Source organism: Crassostrea angulata, chromosome 9 (assembly GCF_025612915.1).
Source record: "Crassostrea angulata isolate pt1a10 chromosome 9, ASM2561291v2, whole genome shotgun sequence".
Classification (NCBI taxonomy): domain Eukaryota; kingdom Metazoa; phylum Mollusca; class Bivalvia; order Ostreida; family Ostreidae; genus Magallana; species Magallana angulata.
In genome coordinates this window covers 33,198,243-33,212,827 of record NC_069119.1, presented here as the reverse complement: position 1 = coordinate 33,212,827, position 14,585 = coordinate 33,198,243, and the positions used below count along the sequence as shown (strand labels likewise).

At 31.2% G+C, this 14,585-nt stretch overlaps 2 protein-coding genes across 2 annotated transcripts in view; both read left to right on the top strand.

The window, feature by feature from the left end:
• Positions 1-14,585, top strand: part of LOC128162294 (multiple epidermal growth factor-like domains protein 10) — a 76,571-nt gene that overhangs the window by 38,805 nt on the left and 23,181 nt on the right. The gene's annotated exons all lie outside the window — the stretch shown is intronic.
• LOC128162443 (uncharacterized) lies at positions 8,433-11,541 on the top strand. The gene is made up of 5 exons (XM_052825657.1): positions 8,433-8,464; positions 8,703-8,897; positions 10,288-10,398; positions 10,855-10,954; positions 11,310-11,541. The coding sequence occupies exons 2-5, from the start codon at positions 8,860-8,862 to the stop codon at positions 11,370-11,372; spliced, it is 312 nt and encodes a 103-aa protein (XP_052681617.1). The 5' UTR covers positions 8,433-8,464; positions 8,703-8,859; the 3' UTR covers positions 11,373-11,541.

Below are 14,585 nucleotides of genomic sequence, written 5' to 3'. Positions count from 1 at the left end.
TTCTGTTTTCGTTGAATGTGCATAAAGTTGAACATGTTGCTTTATTAAATTGAAAAAAAAAAGTTTTATCAAATATGTAAAATTTAAAAAACTGATTGATCTAGAATTCTTGTTACAATGTTTCTTTACGTAAAATTAAATGATTGTAATACATGGTTTTGTAATACATGTACTTACTTTGTTACATGTTGTTACTTCTTTTGCTTCACTTTGCCTTGTTCACATTGCAACGAGGCTTCCACGAACCTCACAAAAATATCTCGCTCCCGAATAAAACTTGGTTTTAAGTAGTAGGTCAGCATCATTAATTTAGTAATCTAATCTTCAAACCCGATACAATGCCTGGTGTGGCGGTGTCTGTGTCTCAACGGGTGGCCACATGATTTGAAAATAAATATTTGTGTACAGTTTTCTCTTGGTCTATATTTGGTAGGTTAAATGACCCATGTCATTAATAACTATTTAGGATAATGCGCGGTTGATGCTGTTTTGGTTTGTGTTTATGGCATACTTTAAAAAGAGAACTAGTATTTTCGTTAAATTTTAGACATGAATGATAAGGAAATTGGCATTAAAAATAGATATAAAGTATATTATTGAAATGCACACTACTTTATTCAGATCCTACTGTTTGGTTCTAAACAAAATTAAGCAAATTATTAAATTATCAAGAGAATTAGAATCAAAATTTATTGCCTTGTTATATAAGCATATTTTCTATCCCTACTTTTGTTTCCAAAACAGTTGGTTGTGGCTTGTTCGTATAGTTTTTACAACAGAGGCCTAAGCTTAAAGTTAAGAATCTCTTATCTCTCTCTGTCTCTCTCTCAAGCCTTTGTCAAAGTGGCTTTTCATACATTTAAGTACATAAAGGAAACACTTCTGGTATGATCGTGAGAAATTATAAAACAATTATAAACAATTGACATTTCGAAAGTGCGAAGCATGTTAAACATGATCACTATAATAAGTATGTGCTTACTGTTAGTAAAAATAACCCATATTTATGCTGGTTTATGTAACTAGATAGCTTGCTGTGACATATATGAGTCAAGAGACTGTGATGAGCAATAATTATTACTTATTGTTTAATCAGAAATCTGGGGGATAAAAGGGGTTCCGTTATGCTAAGTTCCGTGAGGATATTAAATAAGATTTAATTTGATGAGTAATCAATCTGTGTGAAAACAGCATTTTGAAAGTGTCAATATGACACAGGCAGAACCATTCACGGGGCTATATAGCTAAGGATGACACTAGTACATATACTATGAAAATGTACTAAATGAAGCCATCTGTTTCCTCTTTTCACGTATTATTTAATAATTTTTCACCTTAATGAATATTTAATAAATACTTTAACCTGTACACGCATAGAATAATCAAATCAAATAAAATACTTCTGAATGAAAAAATGACAATAACAAACCGTGAACCATCTCAAAAATCCATCAAACGAAATACAAATTCAAAGCAGAGCAACACGGACCTCCAAATAGATAGAGATAGGATCAGGTGCCCTGGAGGAGTGAGCGTCGTCTGCTGACCGGTCACACCCGCCGTGTGCTCTTTCTCGTAATCGGGAAAAATAAATCGGAAAAGTTCGTACATAATTAGGTGATTAACTATGGTCTAACATTTAGTATGAAAAACGTCAGTCAGCATGCGACCCAAACAATTAATTTTTTTATTACTCTTCCTCTCCAAAAGATGTTTCAATTCGAAAAAATAGACGGAAATTAGTAAAGAATTTGTCCCCTCTTTTATCTGGATGTTCTTCATCCCCCAGATCTTCTTTTCATATTGTATAAATGGTGAAATTTTGTGTGAATGCAGAATATTTTCTCCTTTTTAACCGCTATTATTCAAAATTTACATTTTTCCCAACTTAAATATGTTTTCCTACAATAGGTCAAAAGTTATTTCATTTCTTTGAATACTCTTCAAGGCCCCTCCCCTCCCCCCTCAAACACTCTATCCATATTTTTGTCTATACAATGTACAATGTACGCTGCTGCAAACGTTTAGACAAAAAAATACAATGCGATATGTAGATGGATTTTATGTTTAAAGTGTATATTCTTTAAAATAAAACACTGCTGGTGCGCTGTCCTCGTAATATTTTGTTATTCTTTATGTGTTCTATAAAAATCTTTAAGCTTCCTATTCTTTATACGTTGATTAAAAACAAGATCCTTTGAAAAAATCTTCCACACTCCTTGTACACCCTAAATTGCGGATTCTCTTCGTTTTTCAAAATATACTCAAGTGCCAAAAGTATGTGAATTTTTTCTTCTTTTTTCTCTCTATATTTCATTGAATAGAGGGCTTAATTTAAAGCGTTTTCTGGTGTTATTTTTTGTCAGATTTTGAAGCACTTTTTATTGATTACAGTAGATTCAATTCAATTCAACCTTTTTGACATACATTGAAATAGTTTTTTGACAATTCATTTGTAAAATTTGGTATTTCAAACACAACACTAAGATATTTTTAAATATGATCTCAGAAACAAAACAATTAAAAAATATCCAAATACTGTGGTTTCATTAATGATAAAGGGTATCAACTTTCGTGGATAAATGGAAAATCACAGTTTCAAGGATACGTAAATTCGAGGCCAATGATCCTCTCAATGCAAAATCTTAATAGAAATTGCATTTTAATGAACATTTAATTTCGTGGATCAACTTAACAACAACATCCACGAAAATTGGTATTCAACGAATATTGATGAAACCACAGTATGATGCCCAAAAAATCTGTAGAAATTCTCAGGTTATCAAAGTCTTTTAAAATCAGTCAACGGGTTACGTTTAACAATTTTTTGAACAATTTTGTTTTTCAATTAAATATATAGTGAAAAGAAAAAAATCGACATACTCTTTTCCTGAGTGTATTTAAAACAGAAGATCACGTCTAAACGATTGCAAAGTTAACATTTATTCTTATTCAAACTTAAAGATTTTGAGAATATATTTTTGCTATTAATTGATTAACTTATAAAAAAATGAATAAGTTCCGTAACCAAAAGTTGAACTTTGTACAATATGTTAATCATATATAACACAGTTAAATTAGTTCTCTTATTAATTACTTGTATTATAGCAAAAACGTTCATAATTTTCATATAGTTCTAAAGTTACGTTATGTGTCCTTTGCCCCCCCCCCCCCCCCCTCCCAAAAGAAAAAACTGCAACATAAAAAAATGATTTTAATTTCATAAACAAAGCATCCAAAACGTGCAAAAATCGCCACTCTGAGCGTCGTATCGGGTCTGAAGCTTAGATTTAGTTAATGTAAAAAAATGGATACCAAAAAACATTTTACATAGAATGTTTATTCATTTCGTAAAATATAGTGCTTTGAACAAACGTGTAGATACATAAGACAATTATCAGATTTAATTGTCCGGTTATATTTTCTTCGATTTGATGTCACCACCTGATGTCATGCATAGCCGCAACTTTAAATGCATGGTTCTAGCCAGTGTATGAAAAAAGATGACAATAACAAACTGTCAACCATCTCAAAAATACATAATGAATGATTGATTCCCTTTGATTATGATTCACCCTCAAAGAAATTATAAGGAATGTTGAGTTCTCACTTTCCTCCACTTTATTGCAAGAATGATGGCCTGAATAAGAGGGAAAGTTTAAAGGCATGGGGTACTGGGGTACATGGGGCAAGGAAATTTCACTATCATGGCACCATGTATATGGTCATTTTAATGAGCATTAGATTCTTATTTTCTGTTCAGCAAAGTTGTTACTAAATATAAGTACAAAAATCAATTACCACAAAACTATCTTCAGATTTTCCCGGCATCCACAAACATTTTGATCCCCACTGAGGGCTCACCTCGAGAAATGGGCTGATTAATAGATTTATTGATATTTGGCAGGATGCAGGGAGTGACTTCCCCACTGTGAAAATATTTTAACTTCACACGATTCATTGTAACTGGTCTATTCCATTTGATTTCTACAAAGGGGTAAATTGAGATTGTTGATGATTGTTTTGTTCAACAAATTTATTAAAACCCTAAGGTCTTCACTTAGCTCAGTAATAATCACAGGATGAATGCTTGCCATTCAGTCAACTGAAATGTGACTGAAAGGTAACTAATACCTATGCCATAATAGCTATGCCATTCAGCCACTTTTACAGACCATTCAGTTCCCATTCAGTTGAATAAATGGCAGAGCCTCATCCTGTGAATGAAATAACTTGATCATTAAGAGTAAACTTTGAATCATATTGGACTCATATATATATATATATATATATATATATATATATATATATATATATATATATATATATATATATATATATATACTCATGGTAATAAAAATAAGTATCCTGGTACATCACATGAAAAAAAATGGTCCAGTCTGTATTATGAAACATAAAAGTGCAAGCAATATTATATTTCACAACATAGCAAGTAAACATTGTAAAGATATTACAAGACTTCAAGAAAATGTCGGAAACCAAGAAAAATCGGCCAGGTAATTTCAAGTTTGAGATGCGGATTACCGAGGAGAAAAATCAGGAAATTATGCAAAATCTTCAAAATGTGAGGGATGTTTTGGTAGGCAAGTTAGGGAGGGCAGTTAATAACACGGACAACATGAAATCATTGCTGGATACCTGAAGACAATTTCTTAAAACAAATGATGATGATTTTAAATCACCTGCAACTTACAACAAAGTAAATAAGAGTCAAGTGAAGCAGGATTTTTGTGTGACATCATTGCAAGTTGTAAGAAAATTGATCGATGTTTCAGCATCCCACGGAAAGTACTGTTAATGAACTCTTGAAGTTAAAAAAAAAGTCAGAAAAAAGTAATTTGAGCTCCTTGAAACTAGTTTGTACCCGAAGCAATAGAGGAAAACATTCCTACATCTGGGCATCATCTCCATACCTACCAAATTGGATGTATCTTGTTAATGAAAGAATCAACCATGCAAATCTATGCAGAGGAATGTTAACTTCTCATTATTCAAGATTCTGTAATGCTGCAGGACATGGTGTTCTCTTCGTTGGAAAAAGGGGCGCATTTTTTAAAATGTATAAACCGATTGTACAAGAAAAATTAGAAGATTCGTGCAACACTGCCATTCTTGAAGAAGTTGGATTATATGAAAACTTGGATGGAATAGACATAATTACAGATGCACGGCATGGAAGGCGAAAATATGCACAAGACACTAGTAAGACATAAAGTTCTTAATTGTGCTCATGTAATTAAGGCAGAGGAACCTGTTTCTCAAAGGCATGAGACAGTTGGATCACAATAAATTTTTGACAACAGGGACATTAATATTTCTGTGAATGTGCATACCCACGACAGGAACATGGCCATTAATAAATATGTAAGAGAACGGAAACATCATAATACTTTGAATGTCTATCAAGACAAAAGGTTAGCATTTGGAAATGAACAGTATAGAGAGCGTACTTTCCTTGGAACTTGGTATTGGAATGAAAATGTGAATAGAGACGTACTTCAATATTATTCAAGGCTGACCCGGAAGCCCCTAGACGTTTAAAGGACAAAAGGAACTATAGAAAGAAAACATTTAATTATAGAAATAATATATGGATGCGCTATATAAAACAAGTATTTACAAAGCGGGAAAATAAATAGTGAAACCATGTGCTGCTGTCTTTTATTTTAACACGTGTTTGTGCTATGCAGGATTTTTTATTTATCGTGTGATTATTCAACTAGGTCAGATCCAGCCTTTAAGTAAAATGCTATCTATGCAATACTTTTGTTACACAAAATTGACTTTTGCTTGGTGCATATAATGTCACCGGCGGGTTTGATTTACAAATCAATCTTCTATTTATTATTAATCAATCTGATTTATGCTCAAAATTTGAAAAGTAAACAAATTTCGAACCGCATTTACATGCTAAGACTTGCATTGTTTTATGATTTGTAATGTGCTAGCGTTTCTAATTTCTTTGTATATATGCATGTAGAAAAGACATATTTTACTGGATTTTTTAAACATTTATATATATATATATATATATATATAAATATATATATATATATATATATATATATATATATATATATATATATATATATATATATATATATATATAATTTCCCAATACAACAAAAAATAAATCGGCACAGTTTTAAATAATTTAAAAATGATAAATATCCAGAATAAAATCACAAATTGATCCTATTAACCGCAAACGTTTTCGCCATTCCTGGCTCTTCAGGCAGTTATGTACAAATGACTAATATGTAACGTAGTAACGTCAATAAGCAAAAGTTCATTGTGACGTCATAATAACGTTAAAGTAGCGGAAAGTTAGAGTCACAGAGCAAAAAGGCGCTAAAAAAATAATAATCGCAAATATAACAAATGATTCAATTATATCACATGCATATAATAAATTTTTCACTGGGTGCGATTCAGTTTTGGTTTAAATAATTTAATAAAGTGGTCTTCCTTGGCTAAGCGCAGTATTTCATTTTCATTTGGAAGTTTATAAAATGGGAATAGGGTAAATTTTCCCTGGCCGCATTCAGCAAAATGTTCACAGCATGGAGTATTACGAACACTCGGGTCTTTAATCTGTTGCTTGTGGACACGAACACGCGCGTTTAGTTTCCCCGTCTGTCCAATATAAAATTCTTTGCATGTTGGGCAAATAGCACAATAAATAACATTTTCCGATTTACAGTTCATCGACGAATTGGCGCGAATTTCCATCCCAGATTTTAGTAGAATTGTATTTCCTTCTTCTATGTAGGCACATGTACCACATCTCGGGTCGCCGCATTTTTTCACAGATGGAATTTCCTCCTGCATTGTAAATCGGGCCTTGGTCAATATGTGTTTAAGATTTGGTGCTTGTCGTTGGCTACTGATTATGTCCTCGGATGGTAATAATTTCTTCATATTTTTTGACTGTTCTAATATAGGGTAAAGTCGTTTTGCGTCTGTTAGAATATTTCTGTTCCTTGGATTGTGGGTCACAACAAAAGCAAGTTTCCCGTCGTTGTTGCGATTATTAGAAGACCGGCGAGGATTACGTAGAACATGTAATGGAATTTGTGTCGCTCTTTTTACTCCAGCGTTGATTAAATTTTTCGGGTATCTCTGACGTTGCAGAAATATTTTTAATTCTTCCAGACGTTTAGATCGTAAGGTTTTGTCTGTGATAATTGTACAGATTCTCCGTGCTAAGTTAAACGGAATATTGCGTTTTGTGTGGGAAGGGTGGCATGATCTAAAATGCAGATATTGGTGTGTGTCCGTGGGCTTACAGTATAAATCCGTTGTTATACATGACCCATTTTTTATAATACGTAGATCTAAAAATAGAAGTTCCTTGTCACTCTTCTCCATCGTAAATTGTATTGATTCATTTAAAGTATTTAGTAAAGAATGAAATTTCTCTAAGTCGTCTTCCCCTTTAGTCCAGAAAATGAAACAGTCGTCAAGATAGCGTTTCCAATTGGATCCTATATAGGTACTAAGTTCGGCATCAAACACTTCTGATGTTCTTTCAAAAAGTGTATTTTCTAAATACCCCATTACTAACGTAGCATATGTGGGCGCAACTTTAGTCCCCATAGCGGTACCTTTTGTTTGTAAAAAGAATTCCTCGTCAAAGTGAAAGTGGTTATTCTCCAGAACTAATTTTAGTCCTTCAAGTATGAACTCTTTTGAGAACCGAGTATTTAGAGTGTTTGGATGTCTGTCTATCCAGTAATTTATGGCCTCTAGTCCTAATGTATGTGGGATGTTAGTATAAAGACTTATAACATCGAAGCTGACGAGAATTGTTTTAGGATCAACACTTTTAGGAATATAGTTCAGAAAATCCATATCATCTCTGACGTAACTAGGTAATAATTCACAAAGAGGTTTCAGTATAATGTCCAGTAAGTTACTTAGTCTTTGAGTGCTTGATGCTGGTCCAGCGACAATAGGACGAATTTTCAAATCGGTTGGTTGAGGTATTTTAATATATATATCAGCACAATTTTTTACCGCGTCTTGGATTTCCTTAGATTTGTGAATTTTGGGCAATCCATAAAAGTTACTGGATTTTACCTCAAAGTTTGCGGTTAATAGGATCAATTTGTGATTTTATTCTGGATATATATCATTTTTAAATTATATATATATATATATATATATATATATATATATATATATATATATATATATATATATATATATATATATATATATATATATATATATATATATACATTGTATATATATAATATTGTGATTAAAACAATGTTGTTTCTTTGAGCTTTGAACCATACTTGGCAATCTTTATTTTGATTGGTTAGTTCACATACTAACATTTGACCTGAGGGAGGTCTTACCTCATTTTCTATAAAAACTCCGCAAATGTAGATTTCGGATGCTATTGGATAGTTGCAACGCAAGTTTCTCTATATCAGTAAGTAATTCCTTGTTACAAAAAGTAATCACTATGCAGATTTTAATTTTTAAATGTGGATTTTAATATAAAAATAAGTTACTGCTCACAAAACGTTTAAGGTTTTTGTGTGAACGTTGAAATTAATAATTTAACGTAATTTTGTGAAAGGAGAGGTGACACGAAATCATATTTTTTCGAAAAACATTTTTATTTGATACAAATAAATCAGTTTACAACAATTTTCACATTTGACTAGCTTCAGATAAGAGCGCACAGCTCAATTAAGTGTGTTGAAAATCCCAGCTGCAGGTGATCTCCGAGTTGTGCCGATCTTTAATGAGATAAGAAACCCCTGTGTGTTATTCTTCAAAGATGACCTAGTCAGCAACGGCTATATAAGGCAGCAATGGACGATGATATATTTACAGAGGATACTGCATCTGTGTTGCAAGTAATGATTTTGAAATAAAGGGCCATTAAATTAAAGTGAAATTTTAAAAGCATATTTGATTGAGAAGCTTAGTATATGAACCTTTTCCCAAAACCAAACAAGTGAAATTATAGAATGTACAAGATAACATGTAGTATCGTTAATTAATAGGTAATTTTAAATTAACTGAAAATTCTGTGATTGGTAATAGCAAACTATCATCCTGTCAGCCAGACAGGCATGTCTTGTTTTTGAAGTAAATGAAATGGCTGCGATGAGCGAATTGAACGGTACGTTGATTGATAAGTCAAAAATTTAAGTTAGTTTAACAATTTAATTGTGTATTAGTTCTTCCATAGAACACAGGGTTTTGTGCATGTGTTTCGACCCAATGAATGACCAATATATCGATATCATCGTTATCATCATTGTTGGTTGATTTTTTCTTAATATCTTGACACCCCGAAGTCTATTTATCAATATAAGCGGATTAACTTGGGAGATAAAACACCATTTAATTATTGTGAAATACTTCTCAAATTATCCAATAAGCATTAATTTTGCAAATTTAATTTTGTCAACAGTTTGAAACTAACAGAAATTTATCTTTGTTTGTATCAGTCTAATAATGTGTAGATTAATATACAATCGTACAATGCTTACTTCATATGACTGAATACACCACCATTTAAAATTGTTTGGTACATTCTTTTAGATTTTGCAAATAGATGTATACGTAGAATTGAAATCTAGATAGGCACTTAACATTTTCAAATAACAATAAAAAAGTATTTCACAAATCTTTGGTCAATAAATTATTTTGAATACCTATTGTTTTGTTCAAGCAACATGTCTCAAGATCAAATGTTGTGTTCAATCTTTATCATTGGTAAAAAAGAATCTAAGAAAAATCAAAAAAAAAAATTATGTAATACTAATTTTTAGCACCTTTAAATACAATTATATTTAGTAATGCAGATGTTTTAAGATTTTTGTAGTTTTCACTTCAATTTCTTTTTATGAAGCCCACGAGACACTTTATCCATTCCCATAAATATTTTTTTTACACCAAAGTTATTCAAAGTTGTTTTTTTTTACATATACGGTTATATATTTTTTGCAAAAAAACAAAAAACAAAACAAACCAAAACAAAACCCAGAAAGAAAAACTACAACCACAAAAGATATGAGATATTTTTGTAAAACCTTAATACTCCCTCTCTTGTCCCCAAAAAACTGTAATGGCCCCATAAAAACCAAACATACACGAGTTTAACGAGGATTAACGCTTAACTATGGAAGTCGTTCAAAGTTATCAAAGGAACTGAAAGGTAACAGTATCTAAAGTCCAGATCTAGTAAATGAAAGGAACCTTCAGGTTTATTGATAAATCTTAACATACAAATTTTAGGGATGGAAGAGGAGAGACAAAAGTGACATCGCAGCAGGATGGACCTTTGAAGGGAGAAAAATTTTCAAATCACAGTAGCACCATCAAAGCGAACTCCACGAACACGTCTACGTGAGTAAGGACGTGAACAACGCACTTCGTTGTCACGTTATTCATCCGCGCGGCGTATGATGTTATGAATGGTCTACCGACTCAGAGTGCACGAATCACATAATAGTTAGGGGGTTGATTTTTTCCGGAAAGGAAACTATCAAAGTATTTATTAGATCCTCTTACTTGTAGAAATCGTTACACATGATACCTTTAAAATATATATCAGACGCATTACACGTTTAAATGTTCTACATATGCGACAAAGCATGTGATATCTCATATCTATCTGATATCTTTATACTCAAACATCACACGGTTTATGTCAGGTTTGGGTTTCGTTCCACGACTTATGCCAAAAATATCATCATGTATGATTGATGTACTTGGACAGGTTTCTTCTATATGTATTAATTTGTGATTCCACAATATAAAATGTCTGTAAGAGTATATTTTTGTTTCGGCAATGAATTTCAGATGCGTGAGGGTGCGGCTGCCACTGAATGGGGGGTTGTACGGCTATGATGTTGAAATCCCGGATTGTCGTCAAATAGACGTCAACAAGACTGTTATCACGGTACGTTGATATACATATATATAATAATCAGAACGTGCTGAGAAACACATCTTCATTGATGTTTTACTAAACAAAACGATCTAATTAAAATTATACTTTTATATCCGCTCCCCTGCGACAGGTTTGTATAGTGTATAGAGTATATTGACTGAAAAATTCATGCGCAATTCCTCACTGTATCAATTTTTTTTTTCAAACATTTTTGAAAATGTGAAAAAAATACAATAATGTATATACCAATGTGAATAATAAATGAGATGTATTTTTATTCACATTAGAATACATCCAGTACTTTTTGTAGCGCAAGTTCCATTGTTCCATTGTTCTAATTTAATGATGTATTATATTTTGCTAGCCTAAGAGTGACGTCATTGAAATCAAGATTGTCAAATTTGGAGAATTTACTCTTCCTGCCTAGTCTGGAATGTCAAGTACACAGAGGCTCTAAAGAATTGTTATGCTTCTATATATATTTCATTGTTGTATTTTTTTTAATGTTTTCCTATATACTCCAAAGTGTTTGTACTGACGTTTTAAGCTTGGAATGAGTATTTATACAGAAACTATCAAACATATTCTGACTTATTCACCTCATTATGTAGTATAAAATGTTTTTTTATCATTATCTAAATATTCATGATCTCTCCTGACAATTTTATGAAAAAAAAATTCAAAATAAAAGAAATCACTTTATGTCTGTTATTCATCTTTCGTAATCATATGCAATTTGGGTAAATCATTGAATAAATATCTCATGTTTTTCATAGGGTTTTATATGAAAAAATCCTTTTTAATCATGGAAATTTTTATGCATTTAGACTGTTTGTTTTAAAAATCCTTTTGCATAAGAATTTGCATAGCAATCAACTATAAACACTGCCTCTGCAATCTCATAGGAGAGTTTAAAAAGTTGGAAAACTGGGGAAATTCTCGTTATTTTTAATTTTGCTTTAACAGTTGAAAAAAGAACAAGAAAAAACTATTTATGGATAACCCTTATGATGCCTCAATGAATTAAGATCCATATGGCATATACAGGGAAACAATACACAGTTGTTGACTGTGTCTCGGGGAACAGTTTTCTGTTGGACAGGCTTGCAAACTGTTGTCCGCGGCCTTCAGCCTTGGGCAGATCAATTGTTGCTCAAGACACAGTCAATTACTGTATTGTTATACCCCTACTAATCAATAACTCGTTTTTTGCGGAATTTGACGTCACCAGTCAACTTTTAACAAAATACCGTTTATTACCAATGGAAAATAGTTAATTTAGTTGTACCAGTTATTAGTTGTAAAATCACACATTGAATAGGGCTGATGTTCATATAACCTCTTAGCTATTGTCTATTGTCTCGGAGCACCCGTGCATGAAGTCCAGCAAGTTTTAACTTTGCAATCAAAACAAAGGTCAATGGTGATTTTAAAACCTGCTTGAAGTAAAATGGCAGCATCTTATTTTTTTTATTAAAAAGGTTTGACTTTGGTTTTAAAAGGGCATGGTCACGATTATGGTAAAATCCTATATTTCTGTTTTTATTATTTACAATGCTTTAGAAATGCATTTCTAGCGATCGATCAATTGGAATTTGAGAGTCAGTTGTAGAGTTAGAAGCAATATACAGGGCTCACAATTCTTTGTCATGTAAACAAGGCTCGTGCCATGTTTTTATTTACAAAGGTTCAAAATACTAGTAAAAATCGTTTTAAGCTGATTTATTTATCTTCTTATTCAATTTAAGCATAAATAAACAGTTCCCAACGTTTAACACATTCATTTTAGATCAAAACTTGAATTTTTACATCACCATTTAAAATAATAACACAAACTTTGTTTACATAGCAAAAAAATTGTAACCTTTTTTGCTCTATACATGTTATTAAAAGTACAAATTGTGTTTATATTTTTTTCTTCAAAATGTGTATGCATTCCAAGCTTTCATAGAAAGTCTTTTTAGAGTAGGTCTTATACTTTTTCAGAATTTATATTGATTTGAAGTCTAGATCTTTCTTTAATGTTGCCATTTTCGGGTTACATTAATAGTTAACAAACAAAGTATTAAATTCAGTTCAGTGTAAATTTTTATCAATATGATAAGTACCGAATAAATTTCGCTGAAAAAAAGAGACTGAGGCGTGCTCTTTCCGGTTTGAGGTTTGGATTTCCCGTTTCACATAAAAATACTTTACCAAAGTCCTTCTCAGTCTTATAAATTATGTTAAGTACTCAATTGGATGATGTGTCATTTTGTGTAGATTTTTTGACCATCCAGTCTCCTTAAATCTCTTAGGAATAAAATACATTATTATAGTTAAAAGATTTATTCTCGTGTCAAAATTATTGACCAAATGAGTTTTTTAACATTGGAAACAAAACCCAGTTATAAGATTCGTAGGAAATTCTGCAACAAATACGGCTACTTGTACGTTTAAGTAACCTCAGACCAAATTGATATAATATATCATTAAAAAGTCTGTTTATCTACCTTTTAAGCTTGGACAATCTTTTTTACACAAAAACTGTCAAACTAATTTACACAGACATGTGACGTTATGTATATTTCTTATAATAAAAAATATACCCTTAATTAGGCAGAGATGTATTTATTTTATATATTCAACTTACATGTACCTTTTTAGACTATATTTATATATCGTCCAACTACATATTAATCAAGCGAGAGTTTTATCTAATTAATATTGGTTTGATTAAATATTCATAATTGTATCGTTAAAAATTCGTTGTAAGGATTTCAATAACAATAAAACAGTTTAATAAAGAAATATATTGTTACAAAGTATCAAAACGACGGACATTCCGTTCAAACTGTACTTCATTATGTTAAGTGTCAATTAAATTTCGCTGCAGAAAAGGGGAATATTTTTTTCCAGTTTAAGGTTAACATTTTGACATTGAAATAAAACACTTACTTAAGTCCTTTCCTGCCTAAATTATCAATGTTAAGTACTCAATTAAATGATTTTTCAGTATTTGATATTAGTCTAATGTGTTATTGATATTTTTTAAGAATACATGTTACTGAACATAGACTTTAGATTTAATTGATAAATAAAAAAAATTTATAAAAAGAAATTATAACTTTCATAAATTTCCCTTTAAGATGCATGAGTTTTTTAAAATGTTCTTTTAACGAGTTTTAAACATAACAAGTCAAGTTTTGTAAATACTGGTGTTTTTTCTTGAATAGCTACAGTTAAGAAAAATCGGGGTAGCTGTATATGATTTGATATATGGATATGTTGGTTTATATTTACGATTATGATTAACATATTTTTTTTTAAATATCGTATACTTATCAACAATGGTCAAAATATAATCCGTAATTGTAATTAGATTCCAGTTAAGGATAAAAAGAAATGGTCAATAATTTTTTTCCATCAATGTTCATTTATCGATGTGATACAAATATATTTTGTATTGGTAGTTTTTGTACATGAAGTATCGTACGCTGTTATATATAGTGACAATCGAACAAACTGGGTTTTTTTTTTCAATTATAATACATTTATTTCATAATATACTATTGAAATATAAGTTTAAGACACAATAAATTTTCAATAGTGTGAAGGTCATTGACACCCACAGAATTCTTCTGTCCTTCATTGCTAGGAA